The sequence below is a fragment of the Lepidochelys olivacea genome, assembly GCF_965140295.1.
Source record: "Lepidochelys olivacea isolate rLepOli2 genome assembly, chromosome: 14".
Taxonomy (NCBI): Eukaryota; Metazoa; Chordata; order Testudines; family Cheloniidae; genus Lepidochelys; species Lepidochelys olivacea.
The window spans coordinates 7,334,903-7,358,038 of NC_140424.1; the positions used below are offsets into that span (position 1 = coordinate 7,334,903).

The 23,136-nt window shown below is 40.4% G+C and overlaps 1 protein-coding gene across 4 annotated transcripts in view; it reads right to left on the reverse strand.

The window, feature by feature from the left end:
* The window catches only part of CEP112 (centrosomal protein 112), a 357,759-nt gene extending 341,873 nt beyond the window's left edge, over positions 1 to 15,886 (reverse strand). For 3 of the 4 annotated variants that reach the window (XR_014714068.1, XM_084647480.1, XM_084647479.1), the window contains exons 1-4: positions 15,320 to 15,884; positions 13,322 to 13,440; positions 9,297 to 9,487; positions 7,624 to 7,793 (exon numbers count right to left, since the gene is read on the reverse strand). Coding sequence is in view for 3 of the 4 variants with exons in the window: in XM_084647480.1 (XP_084503606.1) it covers positions 7,624 to 7,793; positions 9,297 to 9,487; positions 13,322 to 13,421 (461 nt within the window). In the remaining variant the exon portion in view is untranslated. Of the gene's footprint in view, positions 1 to 7,623; positions 7,794 to 9,296; positions 9,488 to 13,321; positions 13,441 to 15,319 lie in introns of all 4 variants that reach the window. The other variant, XM_084647481.1, reaches the window with a different exon arrangement.
* Positions 15,887 to 23,136: the final 7,250 nt, after the last annotated feature.

Consider the following 23,136-nt stretch of genomic DNA (forward strand, 5'->3'; position numbering starts at 1 on the left):
TATTAAAATCTAACCATGCAATACTAGTTTAAATCTACCTTCCCAATTTTTGAAATGAAAACCTTTTTTGTCCCATCGAGTCCAGCATTACACAATCCCACTCTGGCGGGAAAAAAAAAATCTGACAATCTGCATTTATTTTACAAGTGTAACAGGTAAGTAGGCTCCTACGAAAAACAGCCATTTCCATAAGCAAAATAGCATATACACACAGAGTACAAAAACAACAGAGTACGGCAGGCCAACAAGTGCTCTTTTACTCTGATTTTTAAAAGGGAGGTGGTAATCTTGGGTTATGTTACTCAAACCGGAGTTTTAGTTGCTCTCAAAACCATAATTCATAAACATATTTCTTTGACATAAATGGCTTATTTTTTAAAATGTCTTCAGAAACGTCTACATTCTACCTGGAAGAATTAAATTACCAATAGTAGGATAACAGAATATTCATCAAAGCTAAAACATACTGCTTATCCACATAGGTCACATTAATAAACATTCTCTAGTACAAAGAAAAGGAGGTTTTGCTTTATGACATAGAATGGAACAAGCTCGCCATCTGCTGGCCATTACAATAAATTGCAGAGGCACTAAGAAACACTGAAAAAGGTTCACACTTTTAATATTTATTTACTGAGGACTGACAGCATGTTCACCACTGTAAAAACAAAGGAAGACATGGTCCCTGCCCCCAAAGAGCTAACAAAGAAATACAGACACATTTTACGTCAACTATTCCCATGAAATATTGTTTCTTTTTACAGATAAGGAAACTCCATTTGGCCCTTCCTTACCCCTTGCATAGCTCAAATGTTTTAAATATTTTCTCTTTTGTATTCAGTTTATGTGAAGTGGAAACTCCCTCTTTATGAATTTAACACGTAACTCAGAAGAAATGCCAAGTGTAAAAGTAACCCAGGTTTTCTCCTCCATTTTTTTCGTCTTCAAAAATTTAATGAACAAATTAAAGTTTTTCCCCCGCACACAACACAGATGTGTTCTTTCAATGATTACCCATTTCTAGAAGTTAGTATCTTGTGCTCTTGATTGCCTGCTAGCCACTAGCTGCAGACTAACACTACACTGCCAAAGAACACTGTCCTGCTTTACAGGACAACATGGTTTTAAAGCACTTGGAAGAGAGGAAGGTGATCAGGAACAGTCAACATGGATTCACCAAGGGCAAGTCATGCCTGACCAACCTGACTGCCTTCTATGATGAGATAACTGGCTCTGTGGATATGTGGGAAAGCGGTGGACGTGATATACCTTGACTTTAGCAAAGCTTTTGATATGATCTCCCGCAGTGTTGGGGACCCCAGGGCATAGCCACTAGTTAAGTCGAGGGGATGGAAGGCCATAAGGGTCGAGGAAGTCTCCCTGCTCTAGGCCTAAGGGCTTCTTGTCAACCCCCCTTAACAGAACTCAGGCCTAGCTGGTTTGAGTAAGCCCTTTTGCTCTTAAAACAACGTTGCAGCCACAGATAACACCTTATAGTATAAGGTTTGCTGACGCCAAGTTAACAGGAGGAGACAGCTTCAAGGCCAGACAGGATGTGCTGGTTGTTTAAGTTGCTAGGAATGCTTGTTAGAGGTTGCAGGAAATAAACATTGTTGTAACCCATATAAGGAAGGCAGAGTATTTGTGCAAAGCTTTGATTGGCTGATGTGTAGTGCAGCAGCATTAAGGAATATAAAGTGTGTGTAATGACCTGCTCTAATGTGCAGGATTTGAGATTTCTTTCCCTGTACCTTTCCTTGGAATTCCAAATAAACTTTTCTACTTCTCCACCCCGTTGTGATTATTGGGTAACGCACACCGGGCAATGAACCCCTGCTGTTGCTTGCCTCAGGCACGCTGTGCTGGCAACAGCACTATTCTTGCCAGCTAGTTAAAGAAGTATGGACTGGATGAATGGACTACCAGGTGGATAGAAAGCTGGCTAGACTGTCGGGCTCAACGGGTAGTGATCAACAGCTCGACGTCTAGCTGACACCCAGTATCAAGCTGAGTGCCCCAGAAGTCGGTCCTGGGGCCGGTTTTGTTCAACATCTTCATTAATGATCTAGATGATGGGATGGATTGGACCCTTCAGGAAGTTCACAGGTGACACTAAGCTGGAGGGAGAGGTAGATACGCTGGAGGGTAGGGAGAGGATCCAGAGTGGTGATGAGGTTCAACAAGGACAAGTGCAGAATACTGCACTTAGGATGGAAGACTCCCATGCACTGCTACAGGCTGGGGTCCAACTGGCTAAGTAGCAGTTCAGCAGAAAAGGACCTGGGGATTACAGTGGACAAGAAGCTGGATACTCAGTGGTTTGAGCATTGGCCTGCTAAACCCAGGGTTGTGAGTTCAATCCTTGAGGGGGCCATTTAGGGATCTGGTGCAAAAATTGGGGATTGGTCCTGCTTCAAGCAGGGGGTTGGACTAGATGACCTCCTGAGGTCCCTTCCAACACTAACCTTCTATGATTCTATGAGTCAATAGCGTGCCCTCATTGCCAAGAAGGCTAAAGGCATATTGGGCTGCATTAGGAGGAGCATTGCCAGCAGATGGAGGGAAGTGATTATTTCCCTCTATTCAGCACTGGTAAGGCCACATCTGGAGTATTGGGTCCAGTTTTGGGTCCCTCACTACAGAAAGGATGTGGACAAACTGGAAAAAGTCCAGTGGAAGGCAACGAAAATGATTAGGGGGCTGGGACACATGACTTATGAGGAGAGGCTGAGGGAACTGGTCTTATTTAATCTGCATAAGAGAAAAGTGAGGGGGGGATTTGATAGCAGCCTTCAACTACCTGAAGGGGGGGTTCCAAAAAGGATGGAGCTAGGTTGTTCTCAGTGGTGGCAGATGACAGAACAAGGAGCAATGGTCTCAAGTTGCAGCGCGGGAGGTCTAAATTGGATATTAGGAAAAACTATTTCACTAAGAGGGTGGTGAAGCACTGGGATGGGTTACCTAGGGAGATGGTGGAATCTCCTTCCTTTATGGTTTTTAAGGCCCGGCTTGACAAAGCCCTGGCTGGGATGTTTTAGTTGGGGTTGGTCCTGCTTTGAGCAGGGGGTTGTACTAGATGACCTCTTGATGTCTCTTCTAACCCTAATCTATGATTCTATGAAAAGTGCAGTTCTACTCTGAAAAGTGGCTTTGAAAAAAAATGTCATAATGGAGTTCCACATTTACTGTCACAATTAATATTTAATTTGCTCAGTTTAGAAGTAGAATGAGGCTTATTTAATTACCATCATGGGAAACACAGATTGAGATCTGAAACTTATGTTATGCTCTTTTTGCATCATGTATCTTCACTTGCTATAAAGATTACGAGGCCAAATGCTGCTCTTTACTTACACCCATGAAACCCTGTTGTCGTCGGAGGGTATCCTCAGTGTCGTCTGTGCAACTCTGTTCTCTGTGGTTGCACAGGCTTAACTAGATGTGTAATCTGGGCAGATGGCCTGGCACTTAGAATTTAGTTAACAATTCTTCTGCTGATGTGAAAGTCAGAAAAAGCAACAAGTTTCATAATGCCTGAACTGGGTTGATTCTACAGGGAGAACATTAGTAAAAGGTTTCCTCCCTCTCCCCTCTAAAGTTAGCAGATATAGTAAGTAAGTAAGCAAGCAGATACCTGAATACACACAGAGACCAGCTCTAATGAGTAAAGGGGGGTCATTTTTACAATCACTGAACAGACTATTTGGAACTTTAGAGGGATTCTCAGGTACCAGATGCAACCACAACAGCTGCCAACTATGGTCTAGAAATATATCTTAGTGTTATGTAGCCAAACAGGAAAGTAAGTGAGGTAAAGACTCTCCACCACCACACATCCCCGTGCAGTTGCATAGGACCTATCTGGATCTTGGGTACAGATATGGGTAGAGAGAAGGGGTTGCGCTCCCTGATATTTCTCCCTGCAAGCAAGTTGGAGGAAAGAGAAAAGGAAGGCTGAAAGTAGATGGAGGTATGGACTCCAGCCACATCACCCACAAGTTGAATACCAGAGTTGGTTGGATGCAAGAGAGGAGGAGTATGCTGCATCTTGTACAGTGCTAACGAAACCTGTTTCAACACCTATTCAGCCCCACTCTCAGAACAAAAGAGGAGCTACAGAGGAATCGTGTCTCAGACGGGCATCTCTAAAGCACAAAGCCTTTCTGGTTCTATTTTTAGGGTGGCACAGCCACACACCTCCCCATATTCAAGGGTGGCCAAGCCTAAAAGTTAATCTAGCCATATGTATTTTATTTTCCTTTGCTATTTAGACATTTCTTTTTGGGAAGACGTGTCAAGATGTTTGATCAAACCTAGAGGAGTAACATGGTAGTGCCGGGACTCTCATGGCAACTGCTGATATTCTAACTCTGTGCTTGGCATCTACACTCAAGATAAGAAATCCATATCAGTGAGCATGAGTGAAGGCAACTGAAAGACCAACTAAGAGTATCAAATGTGATACACGTGTTATCTCAGGTTTAATGGACATTAAGACATACCCAAATTTTAAGTCACTGTTAGAAGGAAGTGAAGCCATCTGGTAAAATGTTTAGCCCCTAAGTGACTGACTTAGGAGCCAAAAAATCACGTTTACTTTTCTATAGACTTTCAATAAGACTTCTGAAAGTTTTACTCCTCACCTATCAAATTATGCCTGGGTTAAAAAAAATGTAGCCTCCACAGGCAAAAACATTTGAGTAAGATGAGAGAAAAATAATGGATTTAAAAACCAAAGGTCCAGTGTTGTGCAAATGAATGAGAGGTAAAATACTGAAATCTTCTAGCAAAAATGTCAAATTCGACTGTGGCTAGCATTGAGCACCTAAATCAACAGTTAATCATCTAAATAAAAATGATGTGGGTGCTCAGTGCCTTTGAAAATTGGGTATCTAGGGTGAAATCATGGCCCTACTGAAATCAGTGGCAAAACACCCACTGAAATCAATGGAGCCAGGATTTCACTCCTAATTGTAGCAGTTAGTTAGTAATTTGTTAGTCTCTAAGGTGCCACAAGTACTCCTTTTCTTTTTACTCCTAATTGTAAGTATCCAGACTTGAAAATTTTGGCCAATCTTTGCTATCAGAGCACAGCCCACCTTTGAACTACTGCACTGATAGAAAATGTCTGCTAGCAGAACACAGGAGGATGTTCCACAGTCTTACACAGGATTTATACACAAAAGAGCTGCTTAACAGAGCCCCAAGAAAAAGACTTCAAAAAGACTGCATCTTTAATAATAAAAAATAAAAAAGGGCTAGCACACAAACAGCATAATCTAAAATGTCATTAGAAATGCCTCACATACAAAAAGGTCTAAGTAAAGGAAGATTTTATAAAGTGATCAAAAACACACTAAGGGGGAAAAATCTTTTAAGATTAAAAGAGGTTTTTCAAAGGACAAGTAGAAGTGGTTGTAAAATTTATGAGGCAGCATTAAACTTCAGTTCCAATTTGCAATAAATTATTCACCATAAAAATACACATGTGAAATAAAAGTTTCTTGTGCACTTTTCTGTTTGTTTAGCAGGTTGTATATTTATTAATTTGTGCTGGATCAACTGGAAGTGATAAAACTACACCAGCTGACATCTCAAATATTACCTCACCCTCATATGTATGGTTAGAGGAAGAGCTACAGATTTAGGGACAACTGCAGAAGAATTTGCAGTTTGCAGAAGAACACAGGCCAGGACAGCATGCTTCCTTACATGCATGAATTAAATATTTAATATTAAATAAATAAGGGAGACTTAAGTAAATATATCTTTCTAACAAAGAACATATCAATAAAACAAATCCAAATGGCATTTCTAGTCAAAACATCACATTTGCCAAGGTAACCAATTTGCTAAAAGAGGAACGTAAGTTTTATATTTAGTTCATTAAGGAAAGTCAGGTTAGGCACCCAGAGATCTGACAGCTGATCAATACTCTCAGCAACTGCAAGTGTCAATCTGGAGACCTCACTGTAATTCAGAGAGCTGTTCCCAAAGCTCCTAAAGTGATTATATTAAAAAGTTTCCTGCAGAAGTCAACTCATCAACTGTTTTTCCATATTACTAGAGTATCCCTCACATCAATAGATGATTTGTTCCTTTTTCACTTCCATTATTTAGTTAAAACTATTTTCCAGTGTCATGGACAAAAGAGATTTCACACAATAATAAAGAGGTCTATTACTAAATTATATGTCAAAAAGCTTGGAGCACAAAACAAACTGAAGACAGAAGTAAGATCAACACAATATACACATCTTGTTAAATTTAACATAATGTCATAAGATGATTCTTGTTCTAAACCATGTATTTTGATCAGTAATGTCCTAAATAATTGCCCAGAACCAGTGTATTCCCCAAGATCCCGAATCTTGGGAGACCTGCAAGAGAAACTGCACTGATTTCAAGGCCTCTCCTTGACTCTGCCTGTGTGACTCCATTGGATCTGCCTACTTCCACCCTAAGTCCTAATCAAGGCATCCAAAGTTAACTCCCTCTGAGGCCTTGGATTTTTCGGTTCAGTGTACCTATCTGTCAAATGATGTAAAATATTCACTTACACTCATCACAAGAGTGTTGTGAGGATTTTCTGATCTCTAAAGGGTTTGAAGAATGCACTTATCAGAAGTGGAGTAGGCACCCTCCACCTATAGTTAAGGTTGACCAACACTTTCTATTAAAAGACCCTGCTTTCAGTTGCTTATAAAAAACTTTGCCAAACTTTAACCATTCAGGCTGAAATTTTCCTTGCTGGCTATCTGCTTTAGGTTGAAGGTTTTGTTTTTGTTTTTTTAACTTCAGCAAAAACCATTCAACTGTTTCTCAGAGCAAGACTAGGAAAAACAAATTGTTCTGCCCATGGGAATAAAAATTCTTACAATCATTTTGCTGAGAAGTTCTAGCACCTCCATGCTTTGGATCAGGGACTTAAAATTGGCAGAGAGGACACACTGGAGTGAGGGATGTACCTTTTGCCATTTCTGTGATCTCCATCAAACTGCCCAAACATAGCCAAATTATAAGCTTCCCAAAAGTTTCAGTTTGCACATGCTCAGTAGAGACTTGTTAGAGTTTGGCTGCTAAATTTCCTAAGAGTCTGCACTGAGCATGCTCCGAGTCCGGGCTCCTCCGGAGGGTAGGCTTTTCCCTGCAATTGCTCTTCTTGGCTGTGGAAGGCCACTGTGGAGCCAGGCACAGGAACCGAAAACAAGGAGACTCTCTCTTGTGCTTCTCAATGCTCAGGGTACAAGGAGTAAGAGGAAACAGAATGATTTGAATACCTGGCAAAGGGAGGTAAGGGAAGAAGAAGGAGGATTGTAAAAGCCAGAGAGTGGGAGAGAGGAAAGGGCAGGAAGACTGAATTGGAGCAGTGGGGGAGAGGGGAATAGTTTGTGATCATGTAATTAAAGACTATCATGGTGCTTACTCACAAAGGGCCAAATTCACATTGTATAGGCAACCTTAATTCTGACATTTCCAAACTTTTGAGTGATTGACTTTGCAACCTTAACGTTCTTTTAACATATTGTTATTATACACAAAAAACTAGCACTTTACAGTAAGATTATGTTCAATTCAACATGTTAATAAGCATTATTTAAAGTTCAGATTTTTAATTCTTACCTATGGGCAAGTGGTGATGCTACCAAAGCTGACTCCTCTCTAGAAGAGAATTTCCACGATTCCTCCAGTTTCGATTCACTTGTTCCTAGTTCTCCCATGACCCAGTCAGGTAAAGTTTCTGGGCTCCCACTCTGTGCTCTCGTTGAATTTGGTTCATCAAAATAGATTGACTATATTTAAAAAAAATTAAAGATCCAGTAAATCGGAAAAGATTAACATTGTAAGATCTAGACTTTTAAAAAAAACAGGAATATATGAACCCTTCTTTATCATTATCATCACTTGCTTGTGGTTTGGTAGCAGCATAAAGAATGCAATTCCATTTCCACTACAGTCAAAGGGAGTTTGCCAGTAAGTTCAATGAGTGCATGAATGGATGCTTAAAATAGGGGGCCAAGAATATTGAGTCCCGGATATAAGGGAAAATAGTTATAAGTTTACATAGCACTTATTACCACAGAACATCTTTGCACAGCCTGTATTACTGATAGCTAACAAAACTGTTCTATGAACAGTGTCATAAATTGCTAACTAACTCTGAAGAGCAGAACCAGGCTTAGTTACATACCATGTTAGTGACCAACCTTCCTGCACTAATCCAGCACCTTATGATCCAGACCCGATTGCCTCTTCCAGTAGTAAGGTTCACAGCCCAATCCTCCAACCCCAGCATTCCCATTACCTTGGGGCCCTGCTCAACATGAAGCCATCCTCAACACACACAGAGAACATTGTTCTAAAACATTAATTATTTTTAGGTTTTGACATTCAAGTTGGGGAGGGAAGAGGAAAGAACAAACAAGGAAAAAAAAATCTTTGGATGGCCTAAGAGATCAGAGATGGTTAGTTTAGTATAGAAAATCATCAATATTTTCTCAATCCAATAATCAATTTATTATTGTTTAACCCAAACATATATCAAATCAAAGAACACTTCAAAACCAAAAATTGGGTAGCAATACCGCTGCAGTAATGCCTTTCATCCAATAAGCTAAATGCATTTTACAATACTAATAAATTAAAGTACTGATTTTCCAAAGTGCTGAAGTTAATGGGAGCGGCAGAAATTTCAGAATTACTAAAAGTCAGGCCCTACCCTTCACAATGCCCATGTGAACCATTATCCCCACACACACTTTTTTTTTTTTTAAACATAGATGTAGAGTATTTAATTGATTTACCCATCTAAGTCTGCAACAAAGCCAGGAATACACCAGGACATCAGATTTCTGAGCCCTATGCTTCAAGCACAAAACTCTTTCCTTTCACAATACCAATTTGAAGTTCAAGTCTAGCTTTGAAAATACTGACTGTGTCCCTTTAAACACATTTTATGTTATCTGTAAATATCAGTTAGCAACTAATCAGATACAATCAAAAGGGCATCTTTCAACACTTTCTGAACTTCTGTTTCATTTGAAGAAGAAACAAAACAGGTCACATAAAAAAAATTCACAAAGACCTAGAAATCTGTTTGCCAACTGCAGTTATAAATTATTAAGGGACCTATGGTACAAGTGGTAGGCCAACACTCACTCCTTGCAATTCCACTGAAATCACTGCAGAATTTGATTCCGTCTGTAAACAAAAGTGAATACTTAAATATATAATTTTTAAACTACATTTATGAACTAGCCAAGTTTGTTCTCCATAAAAATGAAATAAATACCCACCATATATGAAGGCAAGGTTTTCAGTATTCCGGGTTCAGGTTTATGTGTAAAAGGGCCTTCTAGAACTCCTCGTTTCAGCATATGCAGCAACAATTTTGCATACAAGTTCCGATTCTTTCTACCCATAATTCCTGCACCTGCTCCTGAGGGCTCACAGAGTTTTTTAATCCAGAGTGCACATCTCTGACGTTCTAGAAAAATACATTCCATTACAATAGACTTTATCAGAAAACAGAACAAACTTAAGAACAGCAGAAGTTAAAGAACCACAGCATAATTTTGTAGATGTCTCTCTCTTCAACCAAGAATTTAAGTTTTGCACAAAGGAAGTTTTAAGGTAGAACATGAAATTTTACAAGGATGAGTATATTTTTCATAGAAAGGAACTTCAGGTCAAATAAAGCACAAACGGAAAAACATAATTTATCCACTAGAAAAATCACAGAAAAACAAAATTGAATTCCGTACTAACTTTAAGAGGAGTGCCATAGAAATACTTCCATGCTATACAGCTCAAAACATACATTTTAAATTCAGTTTGGAAACTTATAGAGAGCCTGTGCAGTCAGATCATGAACAACTAGTGTTATGTACTCCCAGAGAACTACATCACTTAATAGTTTATGTTGCTTTCTGAACCAGCTTCAGTTTCTGAGTTGACTTAGGGTACAGTCCCATGTACACTGCAGTAATCTAATCTTTCTATGATCAAAGTAGTAAGGTTCACATCCAAAAGAGAGTCTCAATCTCCTAGTCTGTCATATAGGAGTTAAAACCCTCCTCAACACTGTGGTTTGTGATATTCTAATATCAGCTTGCTACCCAACAACATCCCAAACATGCACACTCTAGCTACAAATAGCAGGCACATATCCTCAAACAAATATAATCTTCACCATGATTTCTATTTGCTTACCCCCAACATTACCAGCAGCATCTCAGTTTCATCCCCACTGAGTTTCAACTAGCTAGTTGTCATCCATGCCCCCAATTCATCCAAGTGAGACTCTGAGCCAAGTGTTTGGCAGCACTAGCTGGGTTATGCACAATAGAAAAGTTGAGTATCAGCTGTGTACTAAAAATACTGCAAGCCATACCTCCCAATGTCCCCATGTACATGCTGAACACGAAGGGAGAAAAGATTGAACTCTGTGAAACTCTATATAATAGCATGCTTTAGGTACCACTCTCTCAAGGTGGCCAGCAAGGAAAAAATGGATTCACCCAAAAGCAGCCTTGCATTCTCCCGTGCAATCCATAGGCAAACCAAAAACAGCTCACAACTGAGGACAACTGAATCATCCAGCAGTATCAACATACACACACACTTGGTATTCATCCATCACTAAGAGGTTATCTTCTACCAACTCAATTCATTACCTGTTCCCAGAAATGTACAAAAATGACAAGTGTCAAGGAAATCTGATGCTTCTGGATTATCACAGCTCTTCCCATACGCTACCAAATATGGAAGATTAAATACTAAATGATAACCAGACTGCCAGGATCAAACGTTGCCTTCTTGAGCAAAGACTACAGACTAACCTCCTTAAGAGAAGATGGCACCCTGCCCTCCCTCTACCAACAATGAGCTTCGTTCTTCCCTGATGACATCTGCCAGTCAGGAACAAGGAGCCAAAGAAAAAAGTTCTCCCAACACCTTCAGTCTCTCTCAGTAAGCCAAATGTAAGGTCACATCTGAGAACAAAGAACGTAAGCTATTCTTACAGGATAGGGGATGCTATCCAGGAAGCAGTGATGGACAAAGACTTGGGTCATGGTGGATAATCAGTTAAACAGGAGTTCCCAGCATAACATTGTGGCCAAAAGGGGTATATAATCTTTCAATGTATAAGCAAGGGAATATTGAGAAGAAGTGGTGAGGTTATACGACCTCTGTATTTGGCACTATTGCACTGCTACTGGAATACTGCATCCAGTTCTGGTGTCCACAATTCAAGAAGGGTGTTAATAAATTGGAGAGGGTTCAGAGAAGAGCCTTATAGTGAGAGACTCAACAAACTCAACCTATTTAGCTTATCAAAAAGAAATTTAATGGGTGACTTAGTCACTGTCTAGAAGTATCTACATGAGGAAAATATTTGATAATAGAGGGCTCTTCAATCTAGCAGACAAAGGTATGGCCAATGGCTAGAAGTTGAAGCTAGACACATTCAGACTAGAAAGAAAGCATAAAATTTTAACAGTGAAGATACTTTATCATTGGAGCAACTTCCCAAGTGCTGTGGTGGATTCTCTAACACTGAGAAGTTTTAAATCAAGACTGGATAGTTTTCTAAAAGATTCTAGTTCAACATGGCTATTGGACTTGAATCGGGAGTTAACACAGGGAAGTCATATGGCCTGTGTTATGCAGGTCAGACTAGACGATCACAATTGTCCCTTCTGGCTGTAAACATCTATGAAACATCATTGGCCTAAACTCATCCATATAAAATTTATCATTCATTCCTTCCAAATCCAGCCCCCATCCCAAAATCCTCTCATTTTTCTGTCACCAGAAGTTTCTTTGCAGAGGTACGCGAGTCAGCCAAGACATGAAGCCAGTTTGTTTAATTAAGATGTATATCACCCAAAACAAAAAGTGTAAAATAATTCACAAAATTATTTATGACTGTTAAGTAGCTTCAACCAAGACCTCCCCCCGCCCCCCCAACTGCCCTAGCAGTTTTCCCCTCCTGCTTAATCTATCAACCAAAGCAGCCTGTGAGGGCAAAGCTGGAGAAGAAGGCTCCTAGCACCCTTTATTGATTGCTGAAGATAAGAGATTATTAATACATACTATCAAACCCTAGTAGGAACAATATTTTCCCTCAGGACTTTCCAGAAGAGTTCTGCTTCCATTAGCCTTTTCAGGACAAACCATCAAAACAACCCTTCACCTAAAAGGAAAGGTGTGTGCCAGCCTCAGAACATGAGATAATGGTGGATCCATGAAAACGGTTTAATTTTCAAATGGACAAAAAGAAACACATTCCAGAACTAATTTCTGTAGATTCATATTTATGCTTAGTTTACAGGGTTCTATTATTATATAAACAATTTTAAGTATTAGTTAGTCTCAATTCCAGAGAAGAATATTGCCTCTAATGTCTGCTTCAGAGGTAAAATAAAAATTGTTGTATTGAAAGTAATCTGATTAGAGCGTCATTATTTTGAAATGCTATGAAAACCTACTTCTGATCATGTCAGATCCTGCAAGGTACTGAGCATCCTCAACTTCTATTAAACTCAATGCGAGCTGAGGACTGTCAGTACCTTCAGAATCATGCCCTCAGTTGCAAAATACAGTTTGCATGAGCATTAATATTTTATCATCCAATTTAAAAGCCTGAGACAGTAGCCTTACTTAAACAAATCCTTCCATGGAAGACAAGACAACCTGTGGAATTCAGAACCATTAGTGTAAACAAAGGTTTGCAGAATCAGGCCCTTAATTTGAAGATTATAAATCAACTACATATTATTAACAGGAAGTAATCACTTAGCTCATAAAACATCACTCATTAGCTGACACTTGTACTATTAGTTTAAAAAGTTCCAGCGCTGGATTTATTTATTTTATGAACATAATTGGATCTTGACAGATTGGTCTCTAAAAAAATGCTTGCAATTTTATAAATGGCATAATCTCCAAGTCAAAGCCTATTTTAATTTTAATTTCCACTGAATTCATTAATTGGAAAATACAGGAATTAATATATTTATGCAAAAGTACATTTACATCATCAAAATAAGAAGGACGAGCTTGAATAAATAGTATTAACAAAAGGCGCTTAAAAGATAACCTAAAAATCAACTTTAAAACTTGCGCACATATGATGATGCACTCTGCAACATTAGGTTTGTGGTACTTAATTTGTTATTTAGCAGACTGCATTACATGTGCATACAGATGTCATTATTTTACACTCGAGATTCATAATATACCAAGATTCTGTAATAAAACTAGAGTATTTCTGATTGTTATGTTTATTTACATGCAAATTTGTAGCACAGTTTACCTGATTTATGTGGTAATTTTAGCACAAACGGCTTCATATCTACAACATAGTGATCAAATTCCGCATCCAACTTCTCCCATGTTTCCTCTTCACTACTCATTGTGCACTTAACAGCCAACCTGCAAGATTTAAATTGAAACAGAGAAATTATATAAAACCTCACTGTTCTATAGATTAATATTAATGTACTTAATGTCTAAATGTAAATACTCACTTTTTGAGCTACTTAAAAAAAACAAAACAATATGGCTATTTCATTAGCACTAAATTCATTCACACACATACAAAACAGCAGATCTCTGCAAAGTGCTAACACTCAGGATAAGTTTTTCAAACAATATGTTTGTTTGATTTTGGAATGCTTATTGGAGGGAGAACAATAACCACACATAAAAAAAGCATTTGGCAAGATACAGGTAATAAATAAACCCATCTTATTACTCCCTAAAAGCTATTAAACAAGATAATATTCATCCAAAAAATAGCTTTTCTTGCTTGGAAGTCAGTGACAAGATACCACTTACAAATGAAAACAGCGTGGAAAGCAGGAAGAACAACGTTACAAATAATATTTTGATTAAAAGTTATTTGGGAACAGAAGATATAGCTAAAATACAACACTCAGTTGTACATTTTTAAAAACACTGATTTACTTGGGGGTTAGGAGAGAGCCATACAAATGTCTTTCCTCCAAATTATCTATCCCATGATTTATAAATTCACTGGTTTCCCATTCAGGAGATTGCATTTTACACCATCTCTATATATTTTAGGCTGCCGTTACCATGATCATTGCTAAATGTAGGTGTTTGTAGAATTGAGGCCTATGTACATACTTAACTTTAGACACACCAACAAGTCCCACTAGCCTTTGGGTCCATTGACAGTGAATAAACTTAAGTACATGCACAGATATCTTTGGAGAATCAGGGTTTTATAATCCAATTCACTATTTACATCTTCAGCTGAGAGGGAAAGTCTCCTCCCTTATATACTATGTATCTCCCGGCGCTAACATTCAATAACATTCCATATCAAGAGGAAAATGGATTTTTCCTCTTTCTTTTCCTTCAACTATTTTTATGAAACATATACCATCATGTAACATTCTAATCTGATATTCCATTTGTGCTGAACTGAAATTTGTAAATGCATATACTAAGGTTGGTATTGCATTTAAACTGAACTGAAATTTGGAAATGCAGTGAGCCAAGGATTCCTGTTATAGTTAATTTCTACCTCAATTTTAAAATAATAAAAATGTTCTACATTACACTGTGAGATTATGCTAATTGCAGTGTTTTACAGGTAGTCCATGGCTTGCTGTTCCCACTCGAAATTACACAAATAAATCACTATATATAATCAATTCAGCTTCTTATACCACACCCATCAGTGATATGCGAGACCCTTTGCCTTACTCAACATTCAATAATTTTCCATCCAAGAGTGGGTTGCCTCCATTTCCTCATCTATATGTTCTATCATTTAAGTCTCGTTATACCACATATATGACAACTCTGAACTATTTGCCTCATACTAAACAGCTTCCCAACCTTTGTTAGCAGTTGGACAGATAAATCACGATACTTATCTTACTCAGCCCGTCAACTTTACAGCCACAGGAACAGGTTTCCTTTGCTACCTCGTCCACACATCCCCAGTTTGCATGATCACTTGAAGCAACGTGGCACCTTCTGGCAACCTGTGCCCACCTTCCCGCCCGCTGCTCAGAACTTTGCGACCTAGCCGCCATGCCCAACCCTGGAAGGTGGCAGCAAGGAAAGGAGCGATGCTATTTCCCCCCTCTCCTCTCAGATTTATTTTTCCTACAGTTTGCAGCGGGTGCCATGACGACGTGTGATTCCCCCCACGATTTCGAGAGCTTTCACCCCCTTCGGACCCCGCTGCTGGGATTTCGCCCGTGGGGAAAGGCAATTTCCCTCCATCGCTCCCCTCCATCCGCCTGCTGGGCCACGACCACGCGGCGCCATTTACCTCACGGTCCACGACGTCGAGGCTTGGGCCCAGCCCCCGCCGCGCTCTGGGGGGGGTCTCGCCAGGGGGCTCCCAACGGGGGAGCTGCTGCAGCAGGAGGGGCGCTCAAGGCCTGTTCTAGGGGGGCCCTATGCTGGTCTGGGGGGAGTCTCAGGCTGGCGGGCCCCCTGCTCAGTCCCCCCCAGTCCAAGGGGATGGAGCGACCCTCTCCCAGGCACTGCTGGGCCTGGCCCCCCCTGCCGCGGAGAGGACGCGACCGCTGCCAGCCTAGGACCCAGGCTAAGCAGCCAACGGTTCAAACCAGCCCCACCCCGCCGCTCCCGGCTGCCCTGAGTGGCAGGGCCCCGGGCCCGGCTTCCGTTTCCGTAGGCCGGGCTAGGCCGCGGGGGTTGCCATAGCTGCGACGCTGCCGGGGCGAGCAAGGCCCCGGCTGGGCCCCGAGCGCGCTGGGCTCTGCCGCACGGCGAGGGGAGGCTTTGCGGGAGGAAGCGGCCCGCGGGGGGAGAGGAGAGGAGAGGAGGACGTTGGGGGGGTAGTTTGGCGCGGCTGTGTTGGGGAGCGGTGGTTTACGGAAATGCCGGGGCCGGGCTGGGGGCGCTGTCTGGGAGGAAGGCTGTAATGGCGGGGGCGGTTTGCGGGGCTGGCTCGGGGTGGGGCAGTGCTTCATCGGTGCCAGGGCTGAGCCCCGCCACCTCGCGGCTCGGCAGCTCCGAGCCCTGGTACCTCTGGGCTTGTGCCTCCGTTCGGAACGTAAAAAAATGCCTTGAGCTCTGGCACCCCTTTCCTTACAAATTAAGCATTGGGTGGGGCGCTGTGGTGGTGGGGGGGAGGGATGAAGTGGGGGGGCTGTGTCAGGGAGGGATGGTTGTGGGGGGACAAAGCTGTTTAGGGAGTTATCTTGAAAAGTTTCAGAGTAGCAGCCGTGTTAGTCTGTATTCGCAAAAAGAAAAGGAGGACTTGGGGCACCTTAGAGACTAACCAATTTATTAGAGCATGAGCTTTCGTGAGCTACGAAAGCTTATGCTCTAATAAATTGGTTAGTCTCTAAGGTGCCCCAAGTACTCCTTATCTTGAAAAGTGTGTTTTGTGGGGGCCAGAAGAAGGGGTTTGGGGGGCATGGAGTGGCATTGCTCGGCAGGGAGCCCTATGAAAGGGTTTAATTGAAGGGTGTGTGAGGAGAATTATTTCGTTTTGATTTATGTTGGGATTTGTGCACAAAACACATCTTTTAGGCTTTATGTGTCTGAATAAATCTCTTTAAGATGACTTAAGTAATACATTGTTTAAACACAATTAAAATGGCATACCAAACACATGTACCATTTTGAGGGGGCCTTGTTTGTAGTGAAGCTGTTTTGTGCTTGTGAATGCCTTGAGGGAGGTTTCAGTTGGGTTTTGTTGTTTTTTCGCTGTTTTCATTCTGCCACATATACGTACTATGGTTTCATCTGAGGTCTTGATGAGTACAGCTCTCCCCAAGTAGCTCCATTTGGGTGTAAAACCCCACTCCTGTAAACATACACAACACTAATCCAATTTAAGTCAGTGAAACCACTCACTTGATTTTAGTTTTGTACATGTGTAATCATTTGTAAGAATCCATATATTGTATTTGAGGATTTTTGAGCAGTGGGAGGAATTAGTTTAAAGGTTGAAAAGTTATTTACACGGTTACTTTATTTTTTGAATATTGTTGTGGGGGCTTGATTAGAATCTTCCATAGGTAGGTGAATCCTGTCTCACCATCCTTAAGAATGTTGCAAAACCTTCTTTGATGAAGCCTTTCTATCAAAAGTGACACTCATAATACTAATTACTACTTCTATTCCCAATTCCGTAGCAACCTATTCTCCCCCTGAAACAACAAACAAATAATACATTTTTTTTAAAAAAAAACCTCGCAGAGCAGAATTTTGACGGCAGAAAGGAAGAAATGCCAGAGACTCCAGCCTCCAGGAAGTCCAGTAAGATCTTCAGTACTGTGACTGATTTTATTGACTGGTACTCATACTATGGTAATGGGCAGAAGAATGAAACCTTAAGGCTTGGTCTGCACTACAGACTTACGTTGGTATAACTACATCGCTCAGGTTTATGGATAATCCCCCCTGAGAGGTTGGTATAACTGCATCAAACCCCCAGCGTAGACAGTGCTATGTCAACAGGAGGTTTTCTCCCATCAACATAGCTACCGCCTCTTGGGGAGGTGGAGTACTTAAACTGATGTGAGAGGCTATCCCGTCTGCATAGGTAGCGTCTTCACTAAGCGCTTCACCACTATATGTGTAGACAAGCCCGATAGATAGATAAAAGGTCTGAGAGAGAAGTTGTAGAGTCTCTTGGTTGGGTGGATGATAGCTGGGGTTTTGTTTTTTGTTTGCTTTATTGAGCAATATCTTGATAACTATCAATAATGGGGGGAAATAGTTTTTCTGTGTCATTTTGAAATTGAAGGTCAACGAAAAATAGATTTGGCTTTCGGCAATAACAAACTATTTCTGGCAATTCTCCATTAAATGTCAACATTGCTGAACATTGTTTAATTGCAAGTAGTGACTAGAACAAACAAGCTTCTTATATGCTGTTGAATACTGTTGCTTTTGGTCAACACTTCCAGTTAAACTGCATTCATATATTTGAGTTAGCTGTAGAATTCCCTTTCTGAAGACTTTAGGTCCTCGAATAGGCAGTGTTTGTGTTCTCCAATGGATAGTCTCTAAGGCTACACCTCCAGTTTGGTGAACTGGTATCACCAAAAGTAGTAAGTGGTGTATGGAACTACTGTAATTGGGAAAAAAAATCTTATTTTTTGCCAATAAGATTGGGAAATCTTATTATTTTATTTCTATTTTTCTTCCTAAAATTCCCCCCCTCTGACCTTGCCATACACAAAGCAGCTAAAATATTTTTTGTCTAGAGTGAGTAAACACTTTCAGATCATGACTAATCCTGATCCATATGCACCAATACAGAAAAGAAGAATTTCTTAAAATACTGTAGCAAATTTTTCTCGTTGATTTCTCAGTTAATCTTCAGAGGAAATAATTCTGGATTAAGGTTCATTCAAAGATAGCTATGGTAACTACACTAGTTACCTTGATAGATTGACTGTAACTCCTTAGAAAATTGCATTCACATATTTGCATAGTGGCAGTGCAAAAAACACTGATGGAGTCCATCTACCCAGGCTTCATCTCTTGGTGCAATCTCATGAGCAGACTACAAAAGACTTATACTCTTTAATAAAATGATTTTTTTAATTCTGACTTTAAAATAATTATAATGACAATTATTAATCTTTTTATATTTTAAAATAATGGACTTGTACTTTACAGAAATAGTGTTGGTGAACTGGTTGGCCAAAGTGATCAAATCAAATGTAGAGACTTTAGACTCCACATTTAGAGACTATTTAGAAAAGCTGGACGTGCACAAGTCCATGGGGCCGGACGAGTTGCATCCGAGAGTGCTGAAGGAATTGGCGGCTGTGATTGCAGAGCCATTGGCTATTACCTTTGAAAACTCGTGGCGAACCGGGGAAGTCCCGGATGACTGGAAAAAGGCTAATGTAGTGCCAATCTTTAAAAAAGGGAAGAAGGAGGATCCTGGGAACTACAGGCCAGTCAGCCTCACCTCAGTCCCTGGAAAAATCATGGAGCAGGTCCTCAAAGAATCAATCCTGAAGCACTTGCATGAGAGGAAAGTGATCAGGAACAGCCAGCATGGATTCACCAAGGGAAGGTCATGCCTGACTAATCTAATCGCCTTCTATGATGAGATTACTGGTTCTGTGGATGAAGGGAAAGCAGTGGATGTATTGTTTCTTGACTTTAGCAAAGCTTTTGACACGGTCTCCCACAGTATTCTTGTCAGCAAATTAAGGAAGTATGGGCTGGATGAATGCACTATAAGGTGGGTAGAAAGCTGGCTAGATTGTCGGGCTCAACGAGTAGTGATCAATGGCTCCATGTCTAGTTGGCAGCCGGTATCGAGTGGAGTGCCCCAGGGGTCGGTCCTGGGGCCGGTTTTGTTCAATATCTTCATAAATGATCTGGAGGATGGTGTGGATTGCACTCTCAGCAAATTTGCAGATGATACTAAACTGGGAGGAGTGGTAGATACGCTGGAGGGGAGGGATAGGATACAGAAGGACCTAGACAAATTGGAGGATTGGGACAAAAGAAATCTGATGAGGTTCAGTAAGGATAAGTGCAGGGTCCTGCACTTAGGATGGAAGAACCCAATGCACAGCTACAGACTAGGGACCAAATGGCTAGGCAGCAGTTCTGTGGAAAAAGACCTAGGGGTGACAGTGGACAAGAAGCTCAATATGAGTCAGCAGTGTGCCCTTGTTGCCAAGAAGGCCAATGGCATTTTGGGATGTATAAGTAGGGGCATAGCGAGCAGATCGAGGGACGTGATCGTTCCCCTCTATTCGACATTGGTGAGGCCTCATCTGGAGTACTGTGTCCAGTTTTGGGCCCCACACTTCAAGAAGGATGTGGATAAATTGGAGAGAGTCCAGCGAAGGGCAACAAAAATTATTAGGGGTCTAGAACACATGACTTATGAGGAGAGGCTGAGGGAGCTGGGATTGTTTAGCCTGCAGAAGAGAAGAATGAGGGGGGATTTGATAGCTGCTTTCAACTACCTGGAAGGGGGTTCCAAAGAGGATGGCTCTAGACTGTTCTCAATGGTAGCAGATGACAGAACGAGGAGTAATGGTCTCAAGTTGCAGTGGGGGAGGTTTAGATTGGATATTAGGAAAAACTTTTTCACTAAGAGGGTGGTGAAACACTGGAATGCGTTACCTAGGGAGGTGGTAGAATCTCCTTCCTTAAAGGTTTTTAAGGTCAGGCTTGACAAAGCCCTGGCTGGGATGATTTAACTGGGAATTGGTCCTGCTTCGAGCAGGGGGTTGGACTAGATGACCTTCTGGGGTCCCTTCCAACCCTGATATTCTAAGATTCTATGATTCTATGACTTTCATCTCTGAATCACCTGTTGAAAGCCCAGATTTGTAATGGCAAGATATGAAATTGATTGGTCCAAGTCAATTCAATGCTTAGGTGACAAATAGCAATAAGAATCCTTGTTGGCAGTCTAAGGAGAAAAGCCAAAGGCTCAGTCGACCAAATGATGACAAACGTGTAACCCGAGAGCTGGTTCTTCCAGGACAGGGTTGAAGCACGCTGACATGGGAGCCTGGGGAAGCTTGCACTGCCATTGATAATACTGTACCAGTTTTGTTGACAAATTGAGAACTTCAAGCTCCAGATCTGTCAAGCAAGCTAACCTGTTTTGCGAACAAGCTACCTGCATTTGGCTTTTACATATGGGCCACATTCTACTTGTATTTTGCCCACTACTGAGCTTCTTGAATTACAGAATGTACTAGTAGTCTGAGGGGCAAATGTAAACATGTGGATGTGTATCATTTAGAGGGTCACTTAAAAGATTCATGGAGGAAGCAGGACCAGTAATGAATCTACCAGTCCTGTCCAGGAGAAATGTCCTGAGAGAACAGATCCACTTTGTTAGTATGTTCAGCGTTTGTTTAACAAGGTTGAGTGATGGAGGGCACCAAAAAGGGAAAGAGTCTTCTCTAGTAGAGAGTGTATGCAGTGAATTCACAATTACATAACTTCTATCCAAGAGAGAGAAATGTTCATACAACTACCACAGCTGTCTCCTGCAGAAGTTACTGCTCTGAACAAGTTAGTTGATATGTGTTGATGTTTGCTGGCCCTCCAGAGGAAATAATTCTAGAAGTACAGTTGTAGAATACATAAAAATCCCCAGAGTGAATACAGAACAAAATCACAATTTGAATTGTAAAATGCGTTCATTTACATAAAATGCAATTCAGTGTATTTTCATCTAATTTTACCATGCTATCTTGTCTCTGTAATAGTGTCAGCAGGTTACCGCAAATAACATAAGCACAGCTTAAGGCGTTCTTTCAGTTATCTGTAAAGAAAATGGCAGGCTTCACTCACTCATTCCAGGCTTCTTGGAAACATCTTCTAGTTGCACTCCGTTTTTTTAAAGTCTTCTGTGCAAACCTTTCATGTCTGAAATGTTGTGACTCACAAAACATTTCACCATTTCAAAGACTTATCAGATCACATTATTTTTTTCTTTGAGGAGAATGGTTAATAAGTACAAAAACATGAATATAACTCTTAAGGACAATGCTTATGCATACTCTGCTACAGTGGTTTTCAGCCTGTGGTCCATGGACCCCTGGGTGTTTGCAGACTATGTGTCTGCACATCCATTCAAAATTTTTAGGGCCTGCAAACAAAAAAAGGTTTAAAACCATTGCTCTAATATATCCATCTTGAGAGCAGAAAGGGAGGCAGGTGATGTGATCAGGATTCCCACACTGAAGGGGTAAGTAGAATTCAGGAAACTGAAACATTTATTAACAGTGCTTAGAAAAAACATTATGACCCAGGAGGAAAAGGAGTGCTGCTGATGTGTAAAGTACAAAGAAACTGGGAGGAAACAAAGTAGTGTTTCATGGCAGCCCAGCAAACTAGTCTCTAACCATATTCCAACTTTGCAACCTTTTAGCTGCTGAAAAGTTTATATTAAACTGTCAGCATCTGTGCTAAAGCTCTTTCCCAAGTTTTGTCTACAAAACATCCAGACCAGATTTTCAAATAAGGTGGGTGTTTGCCAAATAACATAGATGCCAAATTAAAATGATTTTGAATATTTTGTCCTGTGACTCTAGAAGCAGTATAAGATGGTATAACATTACATACACACACATACATACAAACTCTGTTATATTTATGGAAGGTTGAATAATATTATTTCATGATAACTGCCCCATTACGTATAAAGGAAGACAGGAACTGTGTAATCACAGATCACAATAAGAAATGTATCTGATGTATAATATTGAATGGTAAAAGCTTATAAAAAGAATTCATGTCCTGATGTATAAAGGTTTTTTTTAAAACTAGAGTTCTGTAGGTTGGCTGTAATGTATCTTTTAATATTAAAATGAATCTAGTATGATGTTAGTTGGGTTTATAAGACTTTACTGGTCTATAAAGTTCTAGAGTAATTTAATTGCTGAGTGTTTCTTTTTCACAGACACAGACCAGACATTTCTTGTTACTCTTCATAGGAAATCACATATGCTTCAGCACAGTTAACTGCACATATACCATCAATATTATCCATCATGTTTAATATGCTGAAATTCTAATTATTTTCTCTGGATGGGGACATAGGAATCATTGTATTGGATCAAACCCATGATCCATATAGCCCAGTATCTTCTCTCCGAGAAATCCTACAGTAGCTAAATGTGGGGTGATCTGCCCCTTCCCCATGAAAGTCTTATTCTACTCCCTAATTGTTAGTGTCTTAAATATCTTCCAAATTTTTTTGTTAACAATAAGTATTATAACTGGATATTCCCGTTACATGTTCTGGGTGCATATAGATGCATCTGTAGTTGTGGATTTGGCAAATTCTAAATTTGCCACAAAAACAGATCACAAAACAACCCTTGAATATATTCTGTAGGTAAATTTGTAGTGGAACAATTATCATGATCTTCAGAAGAGCTGTGTTTTCTCCTGTTTGGATATTTTTTTGCCATATTAAGTCAACGCCTAATTTAGTATAGATCAGATAAATTTCTAAACATGCCTATGTAAGCTGATGGAAGGAAAAATAAAAGTCCCAAGTATAGGTCACTTTGCATTCCTTTCTTCAGGGATTGCTTTATTTTCAAAAACAAAATTCAAACCAAAACAAATGTTTCAAACTACCAGATTAATAACCCCTTGAGG